This window comes from Cheilinus undulatus, linkage group 8 (genome assembly GCF_018320785.1).
Source record: "Cheilinus undulatus linkage group 8, ASM1832078v1, whole genome shotgun sequence".
NCBI classification, from domain to species: domain Eukaryota; kingdom Metazoa; phylum Chordata; class Actinopteri; order Labriformes; family Labridae; genus Cheilinus; species Cheilinus undulatus.
Genome location: NC_054872.1, coordinates 45,155,329 through 45,170,238, shown reverse-complemented (window position 1 = coordinate 45,170,238; position 14,910 = coordinate 45,155,329). Strand labels below are relative to the sequence as shown.

At 40.5% G+C, this 14,910-nt stretch overlaps 1 protein-coding gene across 2 annotated transcripts in view; it reads left to right on the top strand.

The window, feature by feature from the left end:
• Positions 1 to 14,910, top strand: part of LOC121513348 (thrombospondin type-1 domain-containing protein 7A) — a 365,219-nt gene that overhangs the window by 309,543 nt on the left and 40,766 nt on the right. For both annotated transcript variants that reach the window (XM_041793044.1, XM_041793043.1), the window contains one exon: positions 1,393 to 1,564. In XM_041793044.1, coding sequence (XP_041648978.1) covers positions 1,393 to 1,564 — 172 coding nt within the window. The remainder of the gene's footprint in view (positions 1 to 1,392; positions 1,565 to 14,910) is intronic.

Sequence of the window (14,910 nt, the reverse complement as noted above, 5' to 3'; positions counted from 1 at the left end):
GGACCCAATTACAATGCAGATATCGATGCTTGATTTTGATACTCTGCCACCCAATGAAAGGCAAGAGATATGTTATAGAATTAGTGTGGGTTCAACTTGCACCTTAAAAAGATACCTCTATGTATCATTGGCATAGTAAAGCCATTAGAGCGTGTGTAGTTGGCAGCTGTCAGGTAATAGAATAAGACATATGAATTTCTCTCTAGGCTCTCCAGGTGGCAAATTCAGTTGGTTATAAAGGTCGGCCTCTTGTCGCTTGGCCAGTCGGTTAAGCTCTTGCGAGATATGTGCTGCTTCCTAGTCACACGGAACGTACTTCCAAGATGGTTCTGGTGATCTCTGAGAAGTTCCTGAAGACTGTGCTGCTTCCTAGTCACACAGAACGTACTTCCAAGATGGTTCTGGTGATCCCTGAGAAGTTCCTGAGCGCGAACATTTGATGGTAGGAGGAAGATCACCTTCGCCATCCCTGCCATTAAGGGTGCTGGCAGCCTTAACGCCCATGTCGTCCTGAAGAAGACTGACATGGACTTCAACAAGAGGACAAGAAGGCCGACTGAGAAGGAGGTTAAGTGTGTGTTGACCATCATGCAGAATCCTTGCCAGTACAAAATCCCTGACTGGTTCCTCAACAGGCAGAAAGATGTCAAGGAAGATTAACAGCCAGATCCTTGCTGATGGTCTGGACAACAAGTGGAGAGAAGATCTGGAGTGGTTGAAGAAGATCAGAGCCACCAACACCACTGGCTGTTATGGTCACCCAATGGGAAGTGAACTCCCCTGCTTCCCTTTGTTTCTATAAAACAACACAGTTGTCATTGATTATAAAGGTTTATCCGATATGATGTTTCCATGTCAGATCGCACAGGATACTGAAAAACCTCAATCATAACCAGGATACTCGAGTCCTTGAACTGAAAGTGCGCGTCAAACTTTTTGTTTTTATTGCTTCCACTTGGGTTGTTGTTTGGGTTGGATTCAGAAATGGGAATCGTTAAGATTTATTGACCATTTCCTTTTATTGCAGCTTTAAAAAGCTTTAATGTATCATTAATATTGCATGCAGTTTGAATTCATATGCACTTTGTAAAGGGCAGCGCTCAATTACACATACTTTTCACCACATCATTATTAAAAATCCACACCATTTGTTGTAATTAGAAAACTAATCCGTTTATAAGCAGCAGTCACTTGAACAGCTTTAGTTTCTCAAACATAACATTCCCTTTCTGTTTTCAATTAAAATGTCTGACAGACAAAAATACCAGCCACACTGTTTCTATAATTAGCCAGCATTAAAGTACCTTGAAGTGGCTTTGGGCTCATTAATTCCCCTCTCTCACTGTGATAACTCATCCTCTTTCTTCTTCTGTGGTGCTTCTCTCCTCTCAGAGCGTGGTGTGTGGACATGGCACACGGTACAGAAACCTGTCCTGCTTCGTGTCGGACGGCTCCAGTGAAGCTGACGGTCCGGTGGATGAGGAGCTGTGCAGCAGTCTGGAGCTCGCCGTCGATGGAGACAAGCAGATCGTACTGAAAGAGGCCTGTACACTCCCCTGCCCAGGTAATACTGCTGATAAAACCGTGTTTATTTTGAGCTTCCAGTGCTGCCAGAGCAAACCTTCAAAGTCACGTCCAAACACAGGATTCAGTATAAGCAGTATTTTTGCTGGAGTTCCTGGCAGTGTCGTCCTTTACAGAAGTCTTGTTTTTAATCCTCCACTCCAACATAAAGGAGCTTTATTGTGCCAGGGTTGGATCTTCATACTTAACAGTAACACCCTGATGGAGTCCCCTTGAGCTTAGCACCATACATTCTTTTGGGTTTATTCATCAACTGATAAGAAATTGTTGGTTGAAGGTTGAGGTCCCTTTGGCACTAAAAACACTTTTAACTTTAAACCTGTGGTTCTATAATGGTGGGGCAAGGCTGCCTCGAGGTAAGTCTAGGTGTGCCTTGTAAAATCATGTTTTTACTAAAGCTATACAACAAACTGAGCGTAGGGAGTTACTTCTGACAGACTACGGTATCAAGTGCTGCCATTTCACTGAGATCAGCTGATCTAGTGGAAGTCCTCATAAGCTAACGGCCAGCTGATTCACGCTTAGTTCCCTATTGGCTAATGCACTCGTGCCGCAATATCTAAGCTGCTCTGGCTGCCTACTCTGTGCAGCTCCCTCTGCAAGCTGCTTTTGTAATCCTCCTCCACCCAAGCTACTCCATTATAATACATCTGACTTAATGAGTGTCATTCTGTTGTAACTGATGCTGGATCTGCTCAGGGTTTTTTGCTGCTTCTGTTCCCCCTTTATGGCTTTCATTGTAGGCACAGGGAAGGTAGGAATGTGTGCTGTTCAAGCTCAGTGCTTTCCAAGTAGGCTCGTGGAAGGGCAGGGAGATCCCAGCCATATCGGCAAAATAACATCAATAAAAAGCACAATGATAGCTGCTAATGAATTAAAAATATCATATTTGCAAACAGTTTGTTTCTTGACCAAGTGGGCCTGACTGAACTGAAAATACTGTGACATGCACTTTGAAATAGAAATGGATATGGCGTGCCCTGAGATTTTGGCTTGATCTTAGGTGTGCTTTGAGCAAAAAAAGGTTGAAAACCATTGCTTTGGACAATTCCCAGGAATTTATACACCTGTACTTCAAGCAGGGCTGGGGCGCAGATGGCCTAGTGGTTAGATCGTGCCCCGTGTACACATGCAGCCCTGGTTCAAGTCTGGCCTGTGCCTTTTTCACCGCATGTCATTCCCCACTGTCTCATCCCTGTTTCCAACCCTATCCACTGTCTTGTCTCTCCAAGAAAGTCCAAAAATATATATCTAAAAAAAAAAAAAAAAAAACTTTTTAGCTTAAATGAAAATGAATCTTCTTAATGATTTTGCTCCAGTGTGTTCAGTGGCAGCTTGTACATCAATATCCAAAAGGGGCGTGGTTTCTTCTATGGAGACTGGAATGTACGTGTAATGATGTTACCCTTCTTCTAACACGTAATGGAAACTGCTTGTAACGGATGATCATTATGCTTACCAGAATAAGCATCAGGATCATAGCCATTTTGATTTGAAAAATGATAGTTTTACATAAGTTTCTGAAGTTAAGAGATATTAAGCAGCATTTGTAGTGATTATAGTGCTACAGTTTGGCTATTTGTCGACGTGGGTGGCTTCTTATACCCTTTTAGTAGACAGAATGTGTTAAAATGCCTTCCAGGGTGCCCTTCCTGTGGGCAATACGTGATGAAGCTCCCACCAGGGTGTCTTCCCAGTGGAAAACATGGTAAAGTGCCCTGTCACTTCCTCCTAGTTTAAAACAGTATAAAAATACAAAATGAAACAAGCTCAAATTTAGATATGTAACAGTGAAATTTCAGAATGTGACAAAAAGAGGAGGTAGATATGTACACAGTCATGTTCATAACTTTCAGGCATACAGTTCTCTAAGGATTCGTCACAGGACTCGATGTGCCACAACCCTGAGCTGGAGGGGGGTGAAGGGTGGCCAGAGCCAAACTATACACATCAGCACACACCTGTGTTTCTTGGTAGCCAAGGTCACCCTCAGCAGCATCTCTTTAATTTCTTAATGCACTGTATAGGAATGTATAAAGTGTTTAATTTAAAGAGTAAAGTATGAGTGAGCAATTATTTATTTTTCAAGTTGGAAAAGAGAAAGGTGAAATGTCTTTGGTGGATATACTCCATCATGATGTCGTCATTTACTTGAGAGGGCCAGGGGGGACAACAGACTAGGATACCCAACTTTATGGATTGTGGACACTGGTTGTGGTAATGAAGGATCCAGGATAATATGGAGAGCAGACTTTTGAGGAACTGGACCCTGAGATGGATCTAAGGTGGAGAAAGGAAGCACGGTCACACTGACATGACCGACTGACTGCAGAGGCGAGGTGAGCAGATTTTGATGTCAGAAGCGACCCAAGTTTCCAAAAAATTTCAACGACGCATGTTAAGTTAATTGAAAAATTTGCAGTGTGGAGCATGATTTGACCTTTACACCTGGTGTAAAAAAGAAAAGGGACAAAACTGACAAATTTTATACCCTCTTTCCCCATCATTTTGTGTCAATTGTGCCAATTCTACAGAGAACTTGTGAAAGCACTTCATTATCATGAGAAAAGTAGCCATTTATTGAAAGAAAGAGGAGATAAATTAGTTGAAATATTGATCAAACATTTGAACTGAACCAATTTCAGAGTCAAACATGGTAAAATAAAAGATTTTGATGCATGTCCAGTAAGGACTTAAGGACTTTTGCCACCATTTTTTTTTCAGACACCTAGTCCCGACCCACTGAAAACTGCTCCACGACTGACTTTTGGGTTCCGACCCACCAGTTGAGAACCACTGGTTTAGAACTAAAGGCTGGCCACACACTAGACAATTTTCAAATCTGAAACAATTTTAAAAATATGGGAGACCACAGTCATAAGAACAGTTTCAAAACTTTTTTCATCTCTAGTCCTCTGAATGCTCACACTAGATGGTTCAGCCAGACTGTCAGATGACTGGAGACAACACACCTGCTGACCTGCCAGAGACTTTGCGTTATCACGTGACCTCTGAAAAAATTACAAACGCTGATGTCTGTATGAACCTTCTTACTTGCTATCCTGATGTGTTAAAAGTCCAGCACAAATCATTAACACAAGGAAAAGAATCAGGATGAAATCCTGGCTTGAATTAAGCTGTAGTTGTGCTTATGGTGGTGAGCAGTGAGAGTACTATGATCTGGCTGGTGATGCTACCTGGTCTGCTCACTCTCATTGGTTGTTGTGGGTGCTGTGTCACAGGCACCATGACAAACACGTGTAATATTTACGATGCAGGATCTTGGAGGCTACGACGTGACTTGGAGCAGTAAGATAATCGTGCTGACACCACACACTTGAGGATTATTCAGGTAAATAATCGTTTGCGACGAGGCTCCACTCAGGATACACCCCCACGATCATTGGGGGAGGCAAATCTTGCCTTAAATCAGGTCCTGTAGTTTGTGGCCAGCCTTAGTGAGTAAACGCCCATAAATAGCTGATTACCAGAAAGTGGGGGAACGGGAGCAACATGAATAAGTGATGATTAATGAGTGAAAGGTTAAATGAAAATCAAACAGTTTTCCTGCTTGAACTCTTCTAAGCTTCATGACAACTTTTTTGTGCACTGGTGACCCACCACCTACAGCAGCTGCCCTTGTTATTATTCCCCCCTGCTCTTCAAACATCCTGAGCCCACCACTGTTTAATGCCATATCTCAGAAACAGGAGTGGAGAGTGGGACTATTTTTCACATTTGGTCAAATACCGGATAAGTTGGACTAATCTTGAGTGCTCTCCCTCAAACTGTGATAAAATATAAATCCTCTAAGGATGCCTCAGACATGTCTTAATCCACGTTTTAGAAATTTGGAGTGTCTCTGCACCAATATCAATATTCAAAGAATTGTCAAGTGATCTTGTGAGGACATCTTAGAAATTTAACTTTGTTTTTCTTAATGAAACATGCAGCTATTTGACTCTTTGTCTGTGACATTTAAATGTCAGCAAGTGATTCTAGTTTCAGTTATACTGCATTGGCATGCTCCTGCTGCTAACTCCAGAAAACTTGAATTTGGTTACATCTATTATATTTCTGGTTTTCACAAATGCATTGATTAATCTTTGCTCTCTTAGTCTAGAGGTTAATGTAGGGATGTTCTCTCCATCATTGCTGCAGGGATTTGGAGGTCACTGGAGCCATGAACATACTGTATAGGCATCAGACAGATTTTTAACTCAAATATTTATGCGGCTCGGATCGGTTTGCAGCTCTACACAAAGGTCTAAGTGAAATAATCTATTCCAATTTTATTTTGCATTGCAGAGCTGCTCCCAGGATCAAGCAGCAGAACGCAGAAGTCACTCTGCAGTGCATATATCAGCGCTGCTCTGCAGTTTGATTTATATCACACTGCAGCCACTAAAATACTTTTGTTACAGGGCAGATTTTATTATCTCTAACCACAGCACTCAGTGTCCATCATGACCTCTAAATCCAGAACCTACCTGAAGGCAGGAATAAATGGACTACATTATAGGAGATGCTTTGTGTAACTGTGCTGTTTTACTGGTAGACACTGTCTTTCATTGCCGTAGGTACTCAGAGTGTCTTCATTTTCCTCTGCCAAGGTAGTAGGTCTCAATTTCACTCTACATGCACATTGTAGTGCATGTTTACTACATTTTTTTCTGTTTTCATCTCTTTTTGCTTGATGCTCATCCACCAGCTGTATCTGTGTTTGAGCTGAGATTTAATTCCTCATGCAGGGAGTGAAAAAACAGTGGTCAAAAATGATCCCTCACAGGCCTCCCACCCGTGAAAGCTGCTGGTTGTGCTTGGTGAAGTGCCTAGCCGAGCCGGAGGCGCTGCTGTCAGGAAGTGTTTTCTGTTTTATGTGGAAGCCACAAACTATTTAGACCACCTGCTCTTTCACTGAAATAGACAGAGATGATCTAAACTAAAGCTGGGACCCCTTCAATTTAATTTATTCCATTTGTGTGGTGAAGAAACATAGAAGCAAAGTGATTAAATCACACACGTACAGACAGAGATAAAATAACTGAGAAAAAGATGCGATCGATAATCCATGTGGGCGAGGTAACACAAACCCTGAGGGCTTGTAAAAAAGACAAACGGCAAACTGGACTACAACCTCCCTGAGTAACACTCCAACGTGCTCTTCATGATGAGAAAATGTGCATTTTATGCATTTATTAACCTCACATGTGAATGATGCTGATTAAGAGGAGAACAGAGTGAGGAAGTGTTCTCTACACTCATTAGTGGTACTGCTCATTTAAGATGAAATGCAGCTCCGTTCATAAAAGGAAGCAAGGCGGTTAATGTGGAGCATTTTATAAAGGCTTCATCTCAGAGTGATTCACATAATGCAATAAGAGCAATGAAAGAAAAAGCAAGATCTGTTTGGTCACAATCAGCTCCTTTATGTGTCATAACAACCCGGCTGGCCTGCTCTGCTCACCTACTGTATTTTCAGTTGTCAAACCTTTTTTTTTCTTATTTTAACTACCGCCACTAGGGGAAAAAGCAGCCGAGTTAGGGTCTAAATCAGGTGATTTTTAAATGCAACGCTATCACAACACTGTCAAATTGGCTGAAGTATAAACTTCCACTAATCAAATGAAGAGCTAAACAAAGCAACTAGCCTTACCATGGCTTCTACACAGGTGCTAAATGCTTAATACTTTATCAGAATTTGAATGGCTTTGTGTAATGGCATTTAAGAAATCTGAATCCAGTTTTACACAGCTCTGTGTCCAAACTTTTAAACATACAACACTGAAAACAAGGGCAAACCAAGTCAAAGGAAGCGCACAAATTTAAACACTAAAAATATATAGAACTACAGGCTTAAAGATGCAAATACATGGTAACAGTTTCAGTGTATGAAAAAAACAAACTTTTAAAAAACATAGGAAGGAAGACATATTGCAACAGTGCAATAGTGCTGAGATAAATAGGTACTGTTATGCAGGCTGCTATATATTCAAGAGAGTAACTGTGTATGAAGGCTGCTATATATTCAAGAGAGTAACTGTGTATGAAGACATAATTATGCATGATAGAGAAGAACTGTTAAACAATAGCAATTAACAATAACATATTCTACATGCACAGTACTGGTTAGATGGACACTCTTAACAACTGCAGGCTACCTATAATGGGTATAAAAAAAATACCTCATTTTTCACAATGCCTCATTTTTTTGTTTGTGTAGATAATAAACCTCTAAACTTTTCTGAGCTCTTGGAAATATTTACTTTATCAAGAACCTTTTGATACACACAGGTGGTTTACAACCTTGCATCCAGGCTCCGCCCACAGGTGCCTGTCTTGTTAGGATTTTATCAACTGATATTGAAGTTATTTTTTGCCCTTGACATCTCATTTTTTTCTGAGTGGTTCCTGAGGGGGATAGGCTCTTTTTAGTTCATTTCAGACTGGGTACATGGTGGCCACTTATCAGCAGTGTCACAACATTATTTTCATCACAGCTAGCAAGGCTTTCAGGCTGACTGCAAAAGGACCGCGTCTCAAGCATGAAGAATCTAGAGAATAGAGGGCTCACCTAATAAAGGTGGTCTCTAAACTTCAGCTAGTGCTTTCTGTTTCCACATCAGTACTAAATGGCACAAGGAAAATAAACACAGTACGAGTAAACGTCAGGATTGTGCTTTTCAAAATAAAAGCCTGTTTAAGCATGTGGAGAAAATTTGAAAGTTTTTGATTCTGAAACAGGCACAGTTTAACAATGAATCAAGGCAATTGTATGGCCTGAGTTATTTTAAAAACTTGTACTGAACATTCCTTCTTTCACTTCAAAATCTAGCCCTGTAGCAGTTTGTTTGCAGAGAGAACGTAACTTAGGAGTGGTATTAAAATATATAACATGGTCACACATATATATTTAGTATGGTTGATATTTGTTTACATATGCAGTGTGAAAAACAGGCTGTGATGCAGTAATGTAAAGACACCATGTCGTTGCTGTGTGCTTTCACCTGCAACCCAATACTGCAGTGTAAACACAAAATGACCCAAGGGAAAAAAATGCAAAGGTGTATACTATTATCATTAGCTTTGTTCTGATTCCAATACCATCAGTGTGGGTATTATATCAACAAGAAGTTTCACAGGTTAGAAAAAAGTTAAAAAACTTTTGAACCATGAATCATAGCATGTTACTTTTTCTCTTCTTGCAGCTAGCCGTTGCACCGTTCTAATGATGCTATCCATGCCTTTGCAGCACTTACAGAAACATTTCTGGTAAATTCTGGAACTTGTGGGACTTTTCAGGGACTTGAAAAACTAAGTCATCACCAGCAGATCTAATAATGAAGGTTTTTTTTTACCATTTTTTAATCAATTTGTGATCATTATTTTTGCCACTACCTTGAATGCTAACAGCCATATAGTTTTCTCAGAATGCTTTATGAGAGGCTTTTCTGTCATCACGTCATACTGTGTCAAATTGCACATACTTAAACTGGCAGCCTGTAATGTGACCCTCAGTGTCATTATTATCTTAATATTTAGCAGTGAAACTCTCAATAAATAGCAGGGAAAACAACTTTAAGTGTCACAGAGAGGCTGTTTATCCTATTAGTTGAGCCTAGTTCCAAGTTGACAGTACTGTCGGCCCAGAAAGTTTTCACCAGTATCGATCAGCTCATATCAGTCGATATTCAATGTTCTTGTATTGGGACGGAACAAATGGTGTTGAAACATCTCTTACTATCTTCTGAATCAGAACAAAGCAAGTGAACTACAGATGTGAAAGCACCCTTAGATACTAGTAGGAGAACTCCAAAACCACTGATATAGTGTGCTATACATGCTATGTATGGATGAACGACTACAACAAATCATTATTTCAATATTACATGGAGTAATCTGCAGATTCCTTATGAGAAATATTGTTGAGTATTTGTAAAGAAAACACAACCTAAAGTAAAATCTCCAGATTGCTCCTTTTCTCTGTTCTTTATTTTAAACTGATAGACTGTTCCCTTACTGCCATAGACGATGCTACACCAAACAAATGTATGTCATATTTTCCCTAAAAGAGCATACCTACGCATAGGTGATTATATCTATTGACAGTGATAGTTAGCAGCTTGCTACATAGCTGTAAAGAAGACCCTGGTAGAGTGTGGGACAAACAATAAGACTAATACCACAGTGTGCCATTTGGTCTCTGCTTCCTCCTAAATCTTGTTAGAGCACCATGTGTGCACACATTTTCAGCATGAGTAGCCCCGGCGGGTAACAAACCTCTAAAACTGGCAGTGCTGGTGCATGACCGACCCTCGCAGGAGGACTTTCTTACTTTCGGTGAGTGATTAGGTCTTGGCCACCATCTTTATGCTGAGCTGGACATCTGCTGTGATTTACAAGATAAACGAGCCTCCGAAGCAAGAACTGTGAAATATTTTACCTCACACAGATGTATAGTTTCATTTAATTAAGTAGGTTAGTGCTTTATTACCGTCCGGTCAGCATAATGCTGAACCTCGCTGGCCGCTGGAGGCTAATTTAACTTCTACTTTCTCTGTAGAACATAAATGTCTTAAAATCAGAAGCACATCCGACTTTCTCTGTACCAACTGCCAGGTGTCTTCTCTCTGTGTCCTTCATGCTCGTCTTCACACCGACTCCTCCTTTAAAAACATCATTCTGCACACTCAGGAGACCGCTCTTTTTTTCTGACTCAGAAACTACAACACTTCCTCATGAATGTAAGTTTGCAGCTGTAATTATATAATGCTGGTGATTTAACCTTCATGTTAATTTTTCATAAATCTCAGCTGTAGATATATCTGGCTCTATTGTCCTCACACTCCCTCCTCATATGAGCACATTTAATTTGATTTAGGCAGCTCTTTTTGTTAAACCAAGCTTTCATTTGAACCAGCTTTTAAGTGTTTACAAGTTTCCTCGATAGATTCTGCATGACAAACATTCCCAGAGCAAAAGTTCAATCAGTTCAGCAGTGTAAACATGTCCTAATGGTCTATTTCTATCTACTGTCTTCATTTATGACAGACAGTACTCGGATATACTTTGCTGTTTTTGCATTCTGGTTTGTTTATTTGGATTCCAACTGGCTTCAGCATTTGCCAGAAGCTGTTCTTCCTGGGGTCCACATCAAGGCCATCAATCCAGCAATCATTCCCTTTTTGCTGATGTGGTACAACAATCTTTAGAGAAAGTGCAGGGGGTTAATTTTCAAATGATTTTTTAATTTTATTTTATATTTGCTGCAACTCCCTGTTTCACAAGTTGCTAAAATCATTTTGAAGTCATAGCCGTTCTTTCATTCACAAACTCCCTAATTTCAATGTCAGACATGAGTCTGATGCATCTATTTTTCTATTTTACTGTGAAAATTCAAAGAAGAGGCTCTTTCACTTCTTGAAAAACACTGCATCCATCCATCCTCTTAGAGAACGTCCTATGGCACAAGCTCATGCATCATACTGCCAAGTGAAAAAGATAAAAACTTCTCAATTCAGTCTTTATTGTGGCTGTGAGCACAAATTTTATCTATTACATTTGTTCCCAACCTTAAGCCCTTTTCACACTGCCACGCAGCAACTCGCTGCCTCCAGTCATTTTATTGAGGGAAGGGCAGCAGACGGGGAGTAGTTTTATCCGCGGCAGAAGGACCCAGAAGCTGTTGCCGCCCACGTGAACGCGCACAGATTTTGCCCTGCCGCTCGGAGTTCAACGTGTTGAACTTTCTGGCAGCAGCCGATCACATCGATGGATGGGTCAAAGCAAACAATGGAGGAGCTCATATTATTTTGATGATGCAACTGTATTTTTCCTTCCGTTTTATAGTACATTATACATGTTAATATACAGAGATAGTGAGGGGTTTTTTTTTGGTGGGGGGGGGTTATGGACTTGTGGGCGGGCTCTGTTGTTACGCTCACCGAAGCACCTCTACGTCATTGCTGCCTCATACTGCAGCGGCAGCAGCCGCTTTAAAAAACGCTCTGCTTTTCAGGGGGACTCCTCCGGCAGGGAGGTGGTTTTAAGGGTAGTTACTGCGCGGTGTGTAACCAGCTTTAGGGCCCAAGTATCTTGGGGGTGGGGGGTAGCCTAGTGGTTAAGGCGCACCCCATGTCATGAACTCAGGTGGCCTGGCCTGTGCCTTCACTCCTTCAAGCTCTCATCCATGTTTCTGGCTCTATCTGCTGTCCTCCTCTATAATATAGCATTAAGGCATAAGATGCCCAAAATATACCTTCAAAAAATTGGATGTGCCAATTTTTTGCTCAACAATCACTGGAGGCTAGCCCATAATTTCCTCGTACACTGACTGCACCGCACTCCGCAGTGTCACGGTTGTACTTCAAATAAAGGCAAGTGACCTTGTTCACAGGAAGTGTGTCTTTGAATGAAAAGGGCAGAGAGCATGAGGGACCTGCAAGTTCATGCAGGAATAGTTTGTAAACAACAGATTATTTAGCCTTTTTGGGGTTGATTTGCTGTTCATTTTTATATGATTCCCTGATTTTATTGCTTCCACCTTGGGTGAGTACATTATGCAGCTAAAAGGAGCATCAGTGGCGTCATTGTAGCTCTGTGACCCACTGACCTTCTCATTTTCATGCTGCAGGATGAGACGTAGTGTTGGTATAGTGATGATTTATGATCAAGAGTTCGTGCATTGGGTTGTATTTTGAAGTTGACCGGATACTCTGCATGTTTTTTTGGCTGTTTGGATTGATCTACAACAAAGCAGAGCCATTGAGCTGATTGGCTCTTCTAGGCATCAGAGCAAAAAAACATAAGGAGCAAAGCATAGTCCGGCTAGAGCAGTTTTGATATGGCATGAGTTGGCTTAGCTAATAGCGTTCTTAGAGCGAATAAGCTGGTGGACTGTGCGTTTTGCTGACTGTTGTACATGGAAATTGGAGTAAGAGCTCAACTACAATACTGTCACTAGTAGATGCGCAAACTCCATATGGCAAAAACAGATGTTTCTAAAGAGCGACATGGCAGAATAGAAACTGTACATGGTGGATTTTACTGAATGAAATGGAAATCATCATGCCATTGTGATTTATTTTGGATAACTTTTATATTTTTATTTGCATTAACCCTTTATGGTTAAATGTTGGCAGACTATGAGGTTGATCTACTTGTCCATTTATCCATGTGGCTGTGATTTATCAAGAAAACATTGCATGCAAATGTGCGTTGGCACTGTCTTAAAAATCAGTGATATTAAAGCACATCATTTTTGGGGTTTTTGCCATGTGTACTCTCCATGCTGTTTTATAGATGAGACTCCAGATCTGTACTGCACTTTTTGTTGCATGATTTAAAGAGAACCAACAGAGGCCCACCATGAGTGAAAACAGGAAGGTAAAAGAGCCTTTAAAGAGGCAGAAACCTTGAGCAGTGGGTAGATAACTGCAAGGTTTCATAATTAATGGCCCTGGAGAGAAACATGAACTTTTCCTTACATTTAAAAGTAGTTTAAAAAAAGATCCTTGAAGAGCATTCAAATCAAGTTGCAAATACTTGATGGCAAGTTGGACAAGTTGTATGTGTTTTGTAACTTCTAACTACACTTCTATGAAATCAAAGCATTTTGTAGCTCATCAACGAGAATGAATATTTTCAGCTGGCAAGGCTTCTGGTTTCTTTTTCAGACTGACTGGAACTGTTTCAATGTACAGCTCAGGGCTGCTAAATAACACCTGTGACATCACCTCTGCTTGGTGCAATGCCAAACAAACGTCTGTCAAATTCAGATTTCCAACACCAGCAGTCTTGACAAGAAGTTGAGCCAAAATGAGCTGGGTTTTTTTAGGTTTTCTACTAGTTATAGATCATTTCACTTATTTTACAGATACTCATCACCTTTGCCTCTCACCTATCAACTTTCAGAACACATATGCATTTTTGTTTAAATCTTATGAATGTTTTAATCCAAATTTCCCGAGGCTGTAAAATATACCATCTTGAACTGTAAATCCTGCACATGTAGGAGGGGTTTTATGTATCAGTCTTGCAGGTTTGTAAAACTTTTCTTACACTTCCTTTATTTTAGCCTGTTTTGGGTGTTGCAGCTCTAAATGGTGACAAATCCTCTTCCGAAACACATTTCCTCCTGAATCAATACAAGAAGTGGGTATTTAACAGGAGCAAAGGTTGCCATTGAGCTAATGGAGGGCTTCATCAATACCAAAAACAAGCACATTGACCACATAGTGATTAACAGATAATGTCTCAGCACTGCAGTGGGGAATAAAACGGCACAATATCAGCTCAGGGTGTCAACCCTTCAACCTCCTGTGAAAAATAGGAGAGAGAAAATCTCACAGATGGGATTATGACTTGAAAGCTTCAGTTTGATGAGTTGTTGTCAGGTTTTTGTGATGGAGGCTTGTCAGCTGCAGGATTTGATGGAGCTTTGGGGCGTCGAGCAGAGCAGGAAGGTGAGCTCTGGTGTAGTGCTTTCCTCATGCACAGAACTCCTGACAATTTGCTCAAATTTTCTGGGTGAGCTGGTTATGAGAGTGGGGATGGTAATTTGTTCTCATCTGGATTTTTTCAAGCTTAATAGTAAATTATCTGATGGGAATAAGCCATGGGAGAAAGAAAATCAACAAAAAATGTTAAGGATAATTTAAAACACGCAAGCAGAAGGTTGATTTATATACTGTTTACTAGTGCATGACTGATGCAATCTCTATGGATGTGATAAAACTGCCTTATTATGTTTGTTGGTGTATTTTTCTCCACATTTTGTTCATATTTTTATTGATACTATGATTATGTCAAATTAGTGCCAGACATGACATTACAGCAAAACTATAATGAAAAATTATGATGTACAAATCAAACTTTTTGAGCTTCCTTGTGTTAATTTATAGCCTATTACTCACTGTGACAGTGAAACAGAGACTAATATGTGTGGAAGCCAGTTTGAGATTTACTGACTCTATGAAACATTTTTTAAATATATAAACTAAAATCACAATCTTTACATTTATCTATGTAACACTTGCAGAAGCATCACTCGCCCTCTGCTGTCACAGTAAACTTTTGTTGAAGTCCACTGTATGAAAAGTGAAAAGGATGCCTGCAATTAGCCAGCTAGTCAGATCCCTCTGTATTCAGCACTGGAATTACTAATCATTATCATTTTTAAGACCATTTTTGGTGCTTTTTGCCTTTATTTAGATAATATAGCTCAAGAGAGACGGGAAACATAGTGAGGAAAAGTGGGGGAGGCATGTGCCAAACAGCACAGAGACCAGGAACAGATTCCGCTACCAGGGCGCTGAGGACAACTGC